This window comes from Rhinolophus ferrumequinum, chromosome 9 (genome assembly GCF_004115265.2).
Source record: "Rhinolophus ferrumequinum isolate MPI-CBG mRhiFer1 chromosome 9, mRhiFer1_v1.p, whole genome shotgun sequence".
Classification (NCBI taxonomy): domain Eukaryota; kingdom Metazoa; phylum Chordata; class Mammalia; order Chiroptera; family Rhinolophidae; genus Rhinolophus; species Rhinolophus ferrumequinum.
Window position 1 is genome coordinate 14256805 of NC_046292.1, and position 14253 is coordinate 14271057.

The 14253-nt window shown below is 33.6% G+C and overlaps 1 protein-coding gene across 23 annotated transcripts in view; it reads right to left on the reverse strand.

Annotated features, from left to right (window-relative positions):
• EIF4G3 (eukaryotic translation initiation factor 4 gamma 3) overlaps window positions 1-14253 on the reverse strand; it is a 283104-nt gene that overhangs the window by 201112 nt on the left and 67739 nt on the right. For all 23 annotated transcript variants that reach the window (XM_033113798.1, XM_033113794.1, XM_033113792.1 and 20 more), the window contains one exon: window positions 10155-10230. Coding sequence is in view for 22 of the 23 variants with exons in the window: in XM_033113794.1 (XP_032969685.1) it covers window positions 10155-10230 (76 nt within the window). In the remaining variant the exon portion in view is untranslated. The remainder of the gene's footprint in view (window positions 1-10154; window positions 10231-14253) is intronic.

Below are 14253 nucleotides of genomic sequence, written 5' to 3' on the forward strand. Positions count from 1 at the left end.
GAACTCTTAAGGGCTGGGATCACAGCGTCCACCATCGTTTCCCCGTATTATCAGACACAAAGCCTTGCACACACCTATCATTTAATAGCCATTTACTGACTTAAGTTTGTCTCAATAGCCTTAATAACTTAAACATTGTCATATCTCCAATGTTTAAGCCCTGAGAGCAAGCTCCAAGCAGCCAGAGGTTTTTTCAGTTTTATTTCTAATGCCACGGAAGAGTAACTTCAAACATGTTTTAAACTGTTACAACAGACAAATAAATCGATTATATAGTTAGAAAGGCAATACAGAAAAAGATTGGGTCTAATTAACATATTTTTACAAAAAAATAGTAGCAGCAGCATCTAGATTTCATAACTATTTCACGTTGATTGTGAAATTTGTCTAAAGAAAGGAGGGTGATGTTAATGATGGGTAAAAATTAGGTTTTTGTAAAAGAAAAGTTTACTGAAAATGTTAGTAAAAGGTGAGCCCAGGAAGGATAAGGAAATGATATAATATAATTTATGTTGGATCTTAAACATTTATGTGGAATTCGATCCAAGATGACCTTTCAAATTAATAAAAGGCTTAGACTCGCCCAAGCATATGATCCAGCAATCCCACTTCTGGGTTTATATGCAAAGGAAATGAAAACAGGGTATCGAAAAGTTATCTGCACTCCCATGTTTATCACACCTTTATTCACAATAACCAAGACATGGAAACAACCTAAATGTCTATCCACAGATGGATGGATAAGGAGAGAGAGAGAGAGAGAGAGAGAGAGAGAGAGAGAGGAGAGAGGGGAGAGGACAGAGAGGGGAGGGGACAGAGGAGAGAGGAGAGAGGAGAGAGGAGGGAGGGGAGAGGAGAGGAGGGAGGGAAGAGGGGAGAGGAGAGAGGAGAGAGAGAGAGAGACAAACACGGAATATTATTCAGCCATAAAAAAGACAGAAATACTGCCATTTGTGATGGAGCTTGAAGGCATTATGCTAAGTGAAATAAGTCAGACAGAGAAAGACAAATATTGTATGATATTACTTATACAAACAGTGGAATCTAAAACAGCTGAATTAGTGGAAACAGAGAGTAAACTGGTGGTCACCAGGGGCTGGGGGGTGGGAAGTGAACTTAGGGAGATGTTGATCAAAGTGTACAATCCTGCAGTTAGAAAATGGATAAATTCTGGGAAATCTAATGCACAGCATTGTGATTATAGTTAACAATATCTGAAAGTTGCTAAAAGACTAGATCTCAAATATTCTCACCAAAAAAAAAAAACAAACCCACAATTATTTGATATGATGAAGGTGTTAAATAACATGACAGTGGTAATCATACTTCAATATATGTGTATTAAATCAACATGTTGAACACCTTAAAATTATATATTGTTATATGTCAATTACATCTCAATAAAAAATAAAATAATTTAAACTTCTAGATGAAAATGATAAAGTAATACAAGGCTTCAACTCAGTTCACTACTATATATTGAAAATTTGGTAAACCAAACATAAGACTGCTATAGAAAATTGTAAGCCACAATTTATCACTGCGAATCCAATACTATGTTTAGATCCTCAGGGAAAATTTTAAGATCACTATAAAAAGTCATTTGCATCTACTGAATGATAGTATAAAATTACTACCAATCCACATATCAGACCACTACCATAGAGACTGAGGAAAAAGAGTTTGATGCTTACTTTCTGTTCTTAATTGCTAATATATAAATGTTTCTTGTTTTTGTGTTTTTTTTAAAGTAATAGTGTCTACATATGCTCTCAAATCCCACTATATTCCTCAGTTAAAACATTAGTCTGATATGCATTCTTCCAAACCTTTCTGTTCATTTACAAATGCAAAACTGTTATAAATAAATGTAACCATACAACAATAATTATTCTGTGACATGTTTTCCCTCTCACTTATCAACATATCATAAACCTTTCCAAGTCAATACACATATCTACTTCTTCTAAACGACTGTATTCCATGGTATAGGTAAAGCTATATTCTTTTTAACTATTAATTGTTAAAAGGTTTAACTTCTTAATGAAAAGAAGTGTATTAGCTACTACTTTTTTGAGAGCCACATATGTACTCATGAACATAAAATGAAAAACATACATTACTTCCTTTTTACTAAGTTTCAGAAATGTCAATTAACGTTAAGTTAGAACAGTTCAAAAACTGGGAAGGGGGAAATTTTAGAAAATCAAAAATAATTCACATTCAATAAAGATACCTGACAGCACATTAATAATTAAAAACTAGAGATTAATAACAGATTAAACCTATTATTATAAGTATTAAAAGTATCTCTAAAGAACTTGAAAATTAGTTGAAATAAGGTGACAATAATCTACAATTATGATAACACCTGGGTAACTTAAAATTACATTATTTTGAACGAAAAATTTGTATGGAATTATTAAAAATAAAGCAATGTGTCTAACAATATGGCAGTGGCTGACTAAAATGAGGAAACATTAAAAAAACATTGAAAGCATTTAACACATGGCTAATGAGACTGTCTTTTATCCCCTAATTTTCTTAGTTTTCTATAATATACTTATTAGTTTATTAAATAAAAGCTTACTTTTTATTTAAATAAAGTTAGACATTCCAAAATTACCTTGTGACAAATATTTACAATAAATACTGAAGTTTTAAAAGCCACATTATTAAAATGAAAAACCGAAGCATTTTATAGAACACCACATTAAGCTTGTTCATATTTTGCTTCAAATGAATAATAAGAGTAGTTAGTAGTTTCCTCATTTAGCTGCTGCTGAACATCTGAATGATGATTACCTATCAGGTTCAATTAGTTTTCAATGGATTTGTCTCATTTAACTTTCATAATGACCTTCTGAGATGAGCATAATTATCGTCTCCATTTTATTAATGAGAAAGGAAACTGAGGTGCAAAGAAGTTAAGGAACTTGCTCAACGACACACATAGCTGCTATGTTGCATCCATTTGGTCCAAGTCTAGAGTCACTTAGCTGCTTTTAACCACTATACATTCTGCCCCCATGTAAACTGCAAATTCCAGTTCAGTCACTAATATAATAAGAATCAAAGTATTTTTATAATTTAAATTTTATCCATGGCTCCTTCTGCACGTCATATAAAATCCAAATGCCTAATCAGAACTGTACAAAATTGGCATGATCTGGACGTTATCACCCTCTAGAGCTGTACTTTCCACTAGCCACATTTCAAGTGCCCACAAGCATGTTTCTACGGAACTGGACAGCTGCAGTGCCATGCCTCCCATTTAGTGCTCTCTCCAGGGTACTCAGCCCCCAGTACAAAGACAGCTCTTCCCATAGTATGGCAACTCCGCTTCCGGGTGCATACCCAGAAGAAATGAAAGTAGGATTTCAAAGAAATATTTGTATATCCATGTTCATAGCAGCATTATTCACAAGAGCTAAAACGTGGAAGCAACCCAAATAAATGTCCATCAACAGAAGAATAGATAAGCAAATAGTACTATGTACACACAATGGAATACTGTTCAGCTTTAAAAAGGAAGAAAATTCTGATACATGGTACAACACAAGTAAGATTAAGAACATTATGCTAAGAGATGTAAACCTGTCATAAAAAGACAAATACTGTATGATTCCACTTTTATGAGTTACTTAGTCAAGACCAGAGATGTAAAGGTGGTTTCCAGGGACTGGGAGAAAGAGAGAGTAAGGAGTTGTTATTTAATAGGTACAGAGTTTCGGTTTTATAAAATGAAGAGTTCTGCAGATAGATTGTGATGGTAGTTGCACAACATTGTGAAAGTATTTAGTACCACTAACTGTACACTTAAAAATTAAAATAATAAATTTTATGTTATGTGCATTTTACCACAATAAGAAAAGAAAATACCTAAATGTGATTTTCATCTTTTATGTAAATTTCAAAAAAAAAAACCCAGAAATCTGGATTTCTAACTACCGTGTTTCTCTAAAAATAAGACCAGGTCTTATATTAATGTTTGCTCCAAAAGATGCATTAAGGCTTATGTTCAGGGAGGGGATGTCATCCTGAAAAATCATGCTAGGGCTTATTTTCTCCAGCTAGGTCTTACTTTTGGGGAAACACTCTATGGTCAAATACCACTCAGCAATGCTACTGGAGAAAAGTGACCATAATAATAATCTTAAAACTACAATCTTTTTACAACCAAAAATCCTTTTTGCCACAGCAAACAGAAAAATTTCATTCCTTTTCTGTACCTAATAACTCAAAAATATTAAACAAGAAAAAAGATGAAAAGGTCAAGAAGGAAGTCCTAAAAAATTCCTAATTATTATGTTCTTACAACTGAAATATGGGCATATAATTAACCATTGCTAATTTTATAAACAAAAGATGACATCATTATTTTATCAATGTTAAACATTGTTCCACAGTCATTTTTGTTCTAGTAATTTCCTCTTCTGTGAATTGTGAAATAGCACTTTTCACCTATCAAATTAGTAAAGATGCTGGAAAATGGGAAGACATGAAGCTATCAAGATACAATGAAATTGACATACTCCTATACTGCTAACAGCAATGTCAGCTGCCATTAAGAGTACAATGTCAAACTATTAAGTATCTATAAAGTATACTTTAACCTAATAAAGCTGCTTTTCGGAATCGTACCCTAGGAAAGAATCTTATTTCAATAGAGAAAAAAATAGCCACACACATACATATGAATATGTATATGTCTATACCACAGTTATTTAAAATAGAAAATAAGAGGGAATCTTTAAGCCAAACACTAGTTTCTAAATTTACTGACTGTAAATTATGGTTCACATCATTGACACGCTACTTAAACTGTTAATGTTTATAAATGCTATGAAATAACATGGGAAATTATTTACAACACAAAGTTGTATTAAAAAAGAAAAGTACCATATTGTATAATCATGATTTACAGTGTTTAACGAAAAAGAAACTATTGTTAGGGAGGAAAAGTTAATATATGGAACGTATGATTACGACAGCCCTAAATTTTTATTTAAAATTTACTTTTTCTTCCAGGAATTATTGATAAAACACAACAACATGGATAAATCTCAAAATAATTAACCTGAGTGTAAAAAGGATGGGGGGGGACCTACTCCATGATTCCTTTTCCTATTATGACATATAAAAGTCTAGAAAACATAAATGCATCCATAATGAGAAAGCAGACCAATCAATGGTGGAGAAAGGTGGGAAAGAAAGATTACAAAGAGATATGCGGAAACCTTTTGGAGTGATGCATATGTTAATTTTCCTGATTGTGGCCAAGGTTTTCAGTTTCAAGGTTTCAAGGTATACATATGTTAAAACTTATCAAATTATACACTTTAAATAGAACTTTAGATATATCTGAATCATAGGCACAATATGTATTTTATTTCAAATATACCTCAATAAAGCTGCTGTTAAAAATAAAGCATAAACAAATCATCCGTTCAACTGGTGTTATTTACCACTGGGGGAAAAATGGACTGTTATTATATGCTGAAGTACAGGGCAATTAAGTAGATTTACATCTGGCTGGACACCACTGCCTAAGGAATATTGATCAACACATGCTAAATTTTGTCTTTGTGCAGGGTCTCCACTGACAGATTAAAAAAGACATAAAAGCATGATTTTCTAGTTAGATGACAAGAGCTATGGGATAACAAAAACAAGACTTTATAAAGTATAAGCTGACTAAAAAGGATCATGAAATGTTATGGCATTAAGGAATAATTCATTCAAATTAAATAATTTATTTATAGGAATTTTTCATAAGCAGTTAATAGGAAAACTCTTCCAATCCCCCAGAATATAGACTGCTGCTTCTTGTAGTAAAGTCATTATTCCAGAAAAAAATTTATTAAGTTTACCTCTGCAATTACATAAACAATACTGGCTTAAAAGTAATAAAATCTAATTTCTCTAAATAAAATATATAAGCCAAAAAATATACATGATAAATTTCAGTTTGTTTTTCAGAAGCATGCCAAGAGAGAGTTATCAGTGAATGTATTTCAAATTAGCTCATGCCTCTTTAGTTTTGCCATTTCCTCTCTACCATATAATATGTATATACTGTCCTTACTAGAGTTTCAAAATATTGCCTATATTCTTTGTTCATATGATCAATCACTCTAATGCAATTATGGCTAATGAGGAATAATGACAAAAGTATTCTTGTCATTCTTGATAAACGTTACAAGAAGAAACTTATATAAACCAGGCTAAAATAAGTAAATAAATACAAACCAGGATGGAACATGTAACAAGGCATTTAAAAGTTGAGTCCTACTTGTGATACTTCTTTGATTATCAGCAGAGAGCCTATCCAAAACGGATGACATAGGGCAGAAAGCCTGAATATCAGACATGAACAAGTACAATCTTTGATTGCCTAATTTTTTAAGACTACCTAGGAGTCTTTTTGCCTTTCAAAGAATTTAACCAACTCAATTCAAGTGACATATGGGCACCATATGCTGAGGCAGGAAGAGGTGAATTGAGGGTTAGCCTTTATTTTATGACACAGAAATCATGCTAATGGACCTAGACACTAGAGGAATAACGACTGATACATAATCTTGGGGCTAAGACAAAGGGGCACTGAGAATGTCAAAGCTGGTCGACCACTCTCCTACCCATTCCGTCAGTGTGCAACAACATTGTAAAGGTATGACAGATTTAGAATACTAAGAATGGAAACAACTGATCAAAGAGTGGAGACAATCATATTTTAAGGTGGCTTTTTTTACTGCCTAAAATCCCTTGTCTCTCCAGACTAGACACTATATATATATATATAACTGACACACCACTTTTTTAATTGACTGATGGACTATATACGTGGAGGTAGCTTTAACTAGCAAAAGTCAAATTTGGTCTAACTCAAAAATCAATTCAAAATCTTAGATTCAAAAATTTCATTTAAACTGTGTAGCAGGCACTGTGTTATCATTGTTACTCACGGGATTTTGATGATCTCCTCTCCAAAGTACTAAGTTTACAAAGTTACACATCCTCATTTATGAAGAATCTTAACAACATGCCTATACTTGAACTCAGTAATTGCATTTGTAGAAAGTTATTCTACAAAAATAATCCAAAATACAGAAAAGGCTTTAAATTCAAATAAGTTATTTCTAATAGGAAAAACTGGAAACAACCTAATGCTTGAGTCCTCACCCAAATACTGTTTACATGTATTAATTTTCTCGGCGAAAACCCTGTTCCTCACCCAGTGTTCATCTCTATAAACAGTACCCTGTTCACTCAGTTGCTCAATCCATTATCCATGACATCATCCTTACTCTTTATTCTCTCATATCCCACATCCAAGCTATCATCATATTCCAATTACCTTACTTGCAAAATATATACCAAATCCACTACTCATATCTTTTACGGTATTGCTACCACTTTAGAGAAAGCCACCATCATTTTTTGCCTCTGTTACTACAATAACCTCTTAACTAAGGTCCCCATGCTTCTACTTCACCGCGACAACCACCTGCCCTCAACAGTCTACTCTCTGTATAATAGCTACAGTGGCCTTTTAAAGGAAAATTCAGATCTACTGCTCTTAAGTTTCCAATGGCTTTCCATCACATCTAGTTTAAAATCCAAACTCTTTACCATGATCTATAATGCCTCACATAATCCGATGCTCCAGATACTTCTCTGAATTCTACCTTCAACCGTTCTATACTCCAGCCACAAGGGCTCTCCTTGCAGTTGTAAGACCACATTAAGCATGTTGCTCTCTGGGCCTTTGCACTGCTGTTCCTTCTACCAGAAATGCTCTTTCCCTAGAAATCTGCAAGACTCACTCCCTCACTTCATGGTTTCTACTTAAATACCACTTTTTCACATAGAACTTCCCTGAGAGCCCAAGCTAAAAAGTAGGATATCCGGTAATTTTCTATCCCTTTATTCTGCCTCATTTTCTTACTACTTATCAAAGCACTTATTACTACCCAATAGTATATTGCATATGTATTTGTTTACTGTCATTTCTATCTCACAAAAAGGCATGAGGACTGAGGATGTGGTTTGCTCACTACTATATTCCCAACACCTAAAACAATGCCTAACACACATTAAAAACTTAAGAAATATTTGTCAAATGTTGAGTGAATATTAAATTCTTGTAACAAAACAATGTAAAACCAATTATTATTTAAGAAATGCCTGGGGGGCGGTTTGCTCAACGGTTAGAGCGCAGTGCTCATAACACCAAGGTCGCCGGTTCCATTCCCACATGGGCCAGTGAGCTGCGCCCTCCACAACTAGATTGAAAACAATGACTTGACTTAGAGCTGATGGGTCCTGGAAAAACACACTGTTCCCCAATATTCCCCAACAAAACTTAAAAAAAAAAATGCTTTGAATAGCATAGAAAAGGCTAATATTATAATATAAACTAAAAAAATTAGAATAAAATATCTTATATAGGGCCGACAACACAGAAAAAAAAGATTGGGGGAAGAAAAAAAAGGCAAACTCTGGCTTAGAAAAAGTGTGCCAGAACAAAATTAAACGTTATTTTTCAACATAAACTGAAGATTTCCAATTACTAGGGTGACCAGATAACCTTTCACCCAAACTGAGTTCATTTTAAGAGTTCAAAGTGGTTCAAAAAGTTATTAACAGGTGTTGAACTGATCTACAATAGGTGTAAACTGAGACTTGTTTTGGGCAAACCAGGAAATATAATCATCTTACCCATGACCTGCAGGATAAAATTGTAACTCTTTAAGGCGATGCTAAAACCTCAAAAAGCCACCTATCTCATCTCCACTTCTGCTATAAAATTTAACACATACGCCACACTGGACTGATGACTGGCCTTTTCTCAGCCATGCCTCTAAATCTTCATTTCCTAGAAGGCCTTTTCTTCCCTTCTTTGCCTAGAGAAGTCCTATACTTTTCGGCTTACTGTTACTTCCTCAAAGACGGGACTTCTTCCTTTTCCCTAGAATAGCACATTCAGATCTCTAATCCAAGGTTCTTTTTTTAATTATAAAAATATACTTTTATTTTTAATTAAGCATAAGAAAACAAACCTTTAGAGAGATTAACTTTTTAATTAAGATTCTTTGGAGAAATGTTTGAAAGGAGTAAAACAGTAAATAGAAATTCAAGTTTAAGATTATGGATGAAATACTATGGAAGAAAATTTTATCAAAAATACTAGGGTATTTTGAAATAAAAACAGTCATTCTGCTATTATAAATACTTTCATTTTTATATATTCATCTAATGAAAGGTTCTTAACCTGGGGCCTAGGAATGGCCTGATGGACATCTGTGAAATTCTGAAATTGTATGTAAATACCGGGTATATGCTCTTTTTTTGAGAAGAAAGTGTTGCAACCGTTTTAAGATTCTAAAAGTAATTCATAACGCAAAAGAAAAATAGTCATTGCTTTATCATATAACCTTAGATTACAATTACTGATTTACTCATCTCCCTTACTATACTGTGAGTTTCTTTGAAAGACCCTGTCATATTCCTAGGAATAAACAGTATGATGAACTAAAATATTAAAAAAGATATGTCTGGCTCCCAAATTCTCCCTAAGTTCTCTCAGGTTCACTGTAAGACAGCTAAAACCTGCTTTTAGTTAATTACCTTTATCTTCCATCTTTTAAATTTGTCTTTATTTTTGAATTTGAATCAATCATTTACCATAAAAAATTAAATTTGCTCCCATTAAAACCAATATTCTCTTTTCCAAAATTTCTACATTTTTATATGTAATCAGAGAGGGAAAAAAATAAAATTAAAAAATTTAAGTTAAAAAAAAAGTAAAAATTTTAATAAAAAATATCTAAAAAGAAAATTAAAGTCCTAGAAGAAATCACAATACAAGGCAGAGGTGAATATTTATATGAAAGGAGAAAAAAGAAGCCAGGTGTGTGAGCCTGGCTTCTTTTTATCTTAACACAATTTTTTTTCATCACCACTTCTCAAATTAAGATGATGGGGTAAACGGCCTATTTACATTATATACATCTAATTCTATTCAGGATTTTATTGAATCTTTTGCCAAAAATCTATCACATGCCAATCAAACAAACACTGCCTGTAATATCAAAGGCTCAAGTGCGAAAACAGATACACAATATGACAAATGACCTTGAGTTACTCACCGTGCTGTACACTGCCGAGACAGTAGGAGAGAAGATTCGATCCTCGAGAGGCTGCTGCACAGGTCCTCTGGGAATTCTAGAAGAGCGAGTTAAGGACACGAGAACTCAAAAACGGATTGCTTTAGCAGTAAGAGAAAATTACCATCACAAAGTTTTGTCAATGACCCAAGGTTTGGCACCCAGTTACTAGGGTTATAAACGCCTCCACAGAAACTGGAAAACAAAGTATTTTAAATTTCCTAATGTGATTAGAGCAATCTCTCCCAAAGCAACTCCCATGATAAACATTCCATGGAAACTCAAAACAAATAAAATTACACAAGACTCCCAACTTTAGGCCTATGATGAGAACGTACTGCCTTTACTTTCTAGAAAAAAGAGACTAAGGAAATATAAGCAGGATATTCAGAAAGATAAGACTAATTCGTCAACCTGGAAATTGCTGACAAAGGCCCAGTCTGTTCTGCTAACTACACAGATATGGCGAGTACAACTGTTTCCTTATTTTTCTATTTTAGCTGCTACTTTCCCTCATGTCCACCCACCAGAGTCCCCATTTCTCAAAAGAGGCTCTCGGACATAATTTACTTTAAAATGTTTCAGTATGTTGTCAGGATATTCTGTTAAAAGACAAAAGACTATCATTTTATTCAGCTTCAAAATTGAAAGATGTAACATGCTCTCCCACCGGGTAAAATGATATTTTTACTTCTTTAAGTATGACAACCAAAAGACTGGCACCAAAAGTTTAACAGCAATTATCTCTGGATGGTAGGATTACATAACTATATTATGTGCTGTTTCTACAATGAGTATAAATGATTTGTATGATGTAAATGCATTTTTAAAAGAAAGACTATAAATGTAGTAAACCCAGAATGAGACAGAATCCTTCCTTCGTCCTAACATATATTTAATACTTCTCATATCATGTTTCTTCCTAATTCAATGAAACAGTTTGGAAGACAGAGTGATAGCTGAAAAGAATAATTTTATATGAATTACCACAAGTTGCAGAAGACTGAAAGAATCATTGTAAGTGAAATTCTTTATATCTAAGTAGCAACAGTTTACTGAGGTGAGAGAGGGAAAACAGAACAAAAATTCCTATGCTTTAGTCATTCAAAATCAATAACACTGTACCAGTCTCTAGACAGTTCTTGAAACTAGCAACCTCACACAACAGTACAATACATTACCATCGTCCCCTATGCACAAAGAACTAATTTAAAACACCACAATGAGAAATAACAAAAGCTAAAACATGTCATAAAAAAACTGCTTCATCCAAACTATATATATGTCTGCAATGTAGAAAACGTAAGCCTAACAAGTTCCAGGACAAAAGTACTTCGTATTAGCTTGTCAATTTTCAGAAATAAGATACCCTTGGCTGAAATAAAACTTTCTTTGAATTATAGTTCTGCATTGTGGTCATATGAATGGTGGAAAAAATAAGGCCACTCTTTCTTCGGCAAAGCCAATTGCGATAGCTTTTCCCAGCTAAGGCTAATTCTCAGTATGTGAGAACAAGTTTTCAAACGAGTGATCGGTACTATGACCCAAAAGCTGAGCCTAACCTTACAAAGGAAGGTTAGGGCTCCTGATTTCGATGAGTTATTTTATTGGCAAACAATATTACTATAATTACAAGACTTCTAAAGAGACAAGCATATATTTGGCCAATAGTCCAGTATTAACAAACATTCTTTTTCCTTGGCCACAGATAAAGAATGTTGATTTCATTTATTTCACTCTGCTAACTACCAACAGAATACTGTGGACTGATAAATTAACTGTTTCTTAAAAGAACATTTGGATAAAAGGTAATTATTTTTTAAAAAGTAGTCCTATAAAAAGAAAACTGAAAAACAGAAGCCAGGAGACCTGAATCTACAAGCATAACGAATCATGTTGTGTTCACTGAACCATTTTGTAGTACTCCTAAAACTGAGGCTCAGCAAAATGAAGTCATTTGCCCAAGTTAACAAGGCTAAGTGGCCAGGCCAGGTCTCTCTGTATTCGAAAGACCGTGCTCTGTAAGAAAGATGTTCTGTAATAACATCAGGTGTCCAAGGGCAGAATACTTTATACCGTGGTAAAAAAAAAAAAAAAAGTATAACCACCTGGTCAAAATATGGTTGTCCCTCTTTGTAGGACAGAACTAACTTAGCAGTTCATCTCATAAGCGTCAATGCAGTGCCACTCTAAAAAGTCCCAAATTCTTGGCCCAAGCTGAATCATCTTCCCAGTGGCACATGAATACTCACTATTACACAGTGAACAGGTAATGCAGGACACCAAAGGAGCTTATTTGATGGAGCAACTTTCTCCTTTAATTCTTAGGGGATGTGGTTGCACGTCTTCATAAATATGTGCAAAACACACTGGACTGTACATTTGAAAACTATGAATTATATACCAATTTAAAAATAACTTAGTATTTTAGTAACTTGCAACTAGGCTGGTTATCTCCTTTTCCACTAAAAACGCCTAGATAAATGAGTATGAGATAGATACTGCAAGGCATTTTCCCCAAAAACAGGTGAATTGAAAGAAATGGCATGTAAAGCTCTTACACTCCAGCGCATTTCCTCCTAATTCTACTGACCATTGAGCTTCTTACCAGCTCCCACCAAGATCTGTGTCTCCAGCATAAATCACTGGAGGCTTATTTCCCTTTGAGCTCCAGATAAAAGCAAATAGCTTCTCATAGCACCACTTAAAATTCTAATTCAATGAGCAGTGTAACATGCATGTGCAGTGCTCCAAAACACATTTTTATTTTTTAAATCTCATGACTGAAATACAGTAGCATAGCCACTTGACACTTCAGTGGTTAAAATCGCTATGATTTATATCATTAGGAAAAACAAGCAAAATCATTAACAAGATTAAACAGATGGTATGTAATAACTGAATTAAGACTAAGTAGAAATATAAATGCAAAAAATTTCTAATTCCCCACTTTCTTTTTCTAATGTAACATTAACAAGATAAATTTCAAAATTAAAATTTGAAAGTTAAAGAGAGTATTAAAGCACAATAGTCTAAATTGATCATTAAAATACTCACTACATACTCTCTACATTAAATGTCAATTAGGCAGATAAAAACTTTTCAGCAACCAAATTTCATCAGAGAAACCCAGGATGTATGAGATTACCTAATGATCTGAATGTTTTCTACTTATACCATGAAGAAAAGGGGGGACCAATAATTTTTTAAGCACAGATATTTACTGAAATTTCACGAATGATGAACTCTCCTCAGGAGAGTTTTTGATTTATGACAATCATATCTGACCCTGGGTTTGACTTGTAGTCAAGTACCTCCTCGAAAGGCAGATTTTGACCAATCAGAAAGCAAGTAGTGAAGGTCAATAGAAATCTTCCTCCAGTTTACTGAAACACTAACGTTCCATTTATAACTCCCAGCGGAATCATCCTAAACTTTGTCCCACTCCATTACAGGAAAAGCTACTACTATGCCGATGTTCAACATAAGCAATTTTCTTAAAGGGATAGCCTCAAGTTATCATTACCTCGTTGGAAGGGAAAGCCAGAGAACAAACCCCATTGCACAAATACTACTTTAGAGAAGACAGAGGTAACCGACTGCAGGAAATGAAAACAAATGAATAAAAAAGATCTTTTCTGCATTGTGTCGCATTTAAGCTTTAGGGAAGGCAATAATATGGTAATGTCAGTCAATTTATGCCTTCTCCACTTTCTCCTTACTTCTAACTAGTTTTTGATAATGAAAAAGGAAGATAAATTGTAACATAATAAGAACAGAATTTCAAAACAATATCCTATTTCACAAAGATACTATATACATGATTTCTCGAAAGAACCTATTTAAAATACAGTTGCTTTGATGTATTTTTATTTGTTTTTGGACTTTCTCTTCTATTCCATTGGTCTATTTATGTAACAATTTCAATAATAGAGGCTTTATAGTGTGTTTTAATGTCTTAAAGGTATTAAAGGGCTAATCTCCCTTTGTAAAAAAAATAATAAAATAAATAAATAAAATACAGTTGCTTTGGAAATAGCTATTAATATATTCCCTTTAACATAAGGGATATGTCTGACAA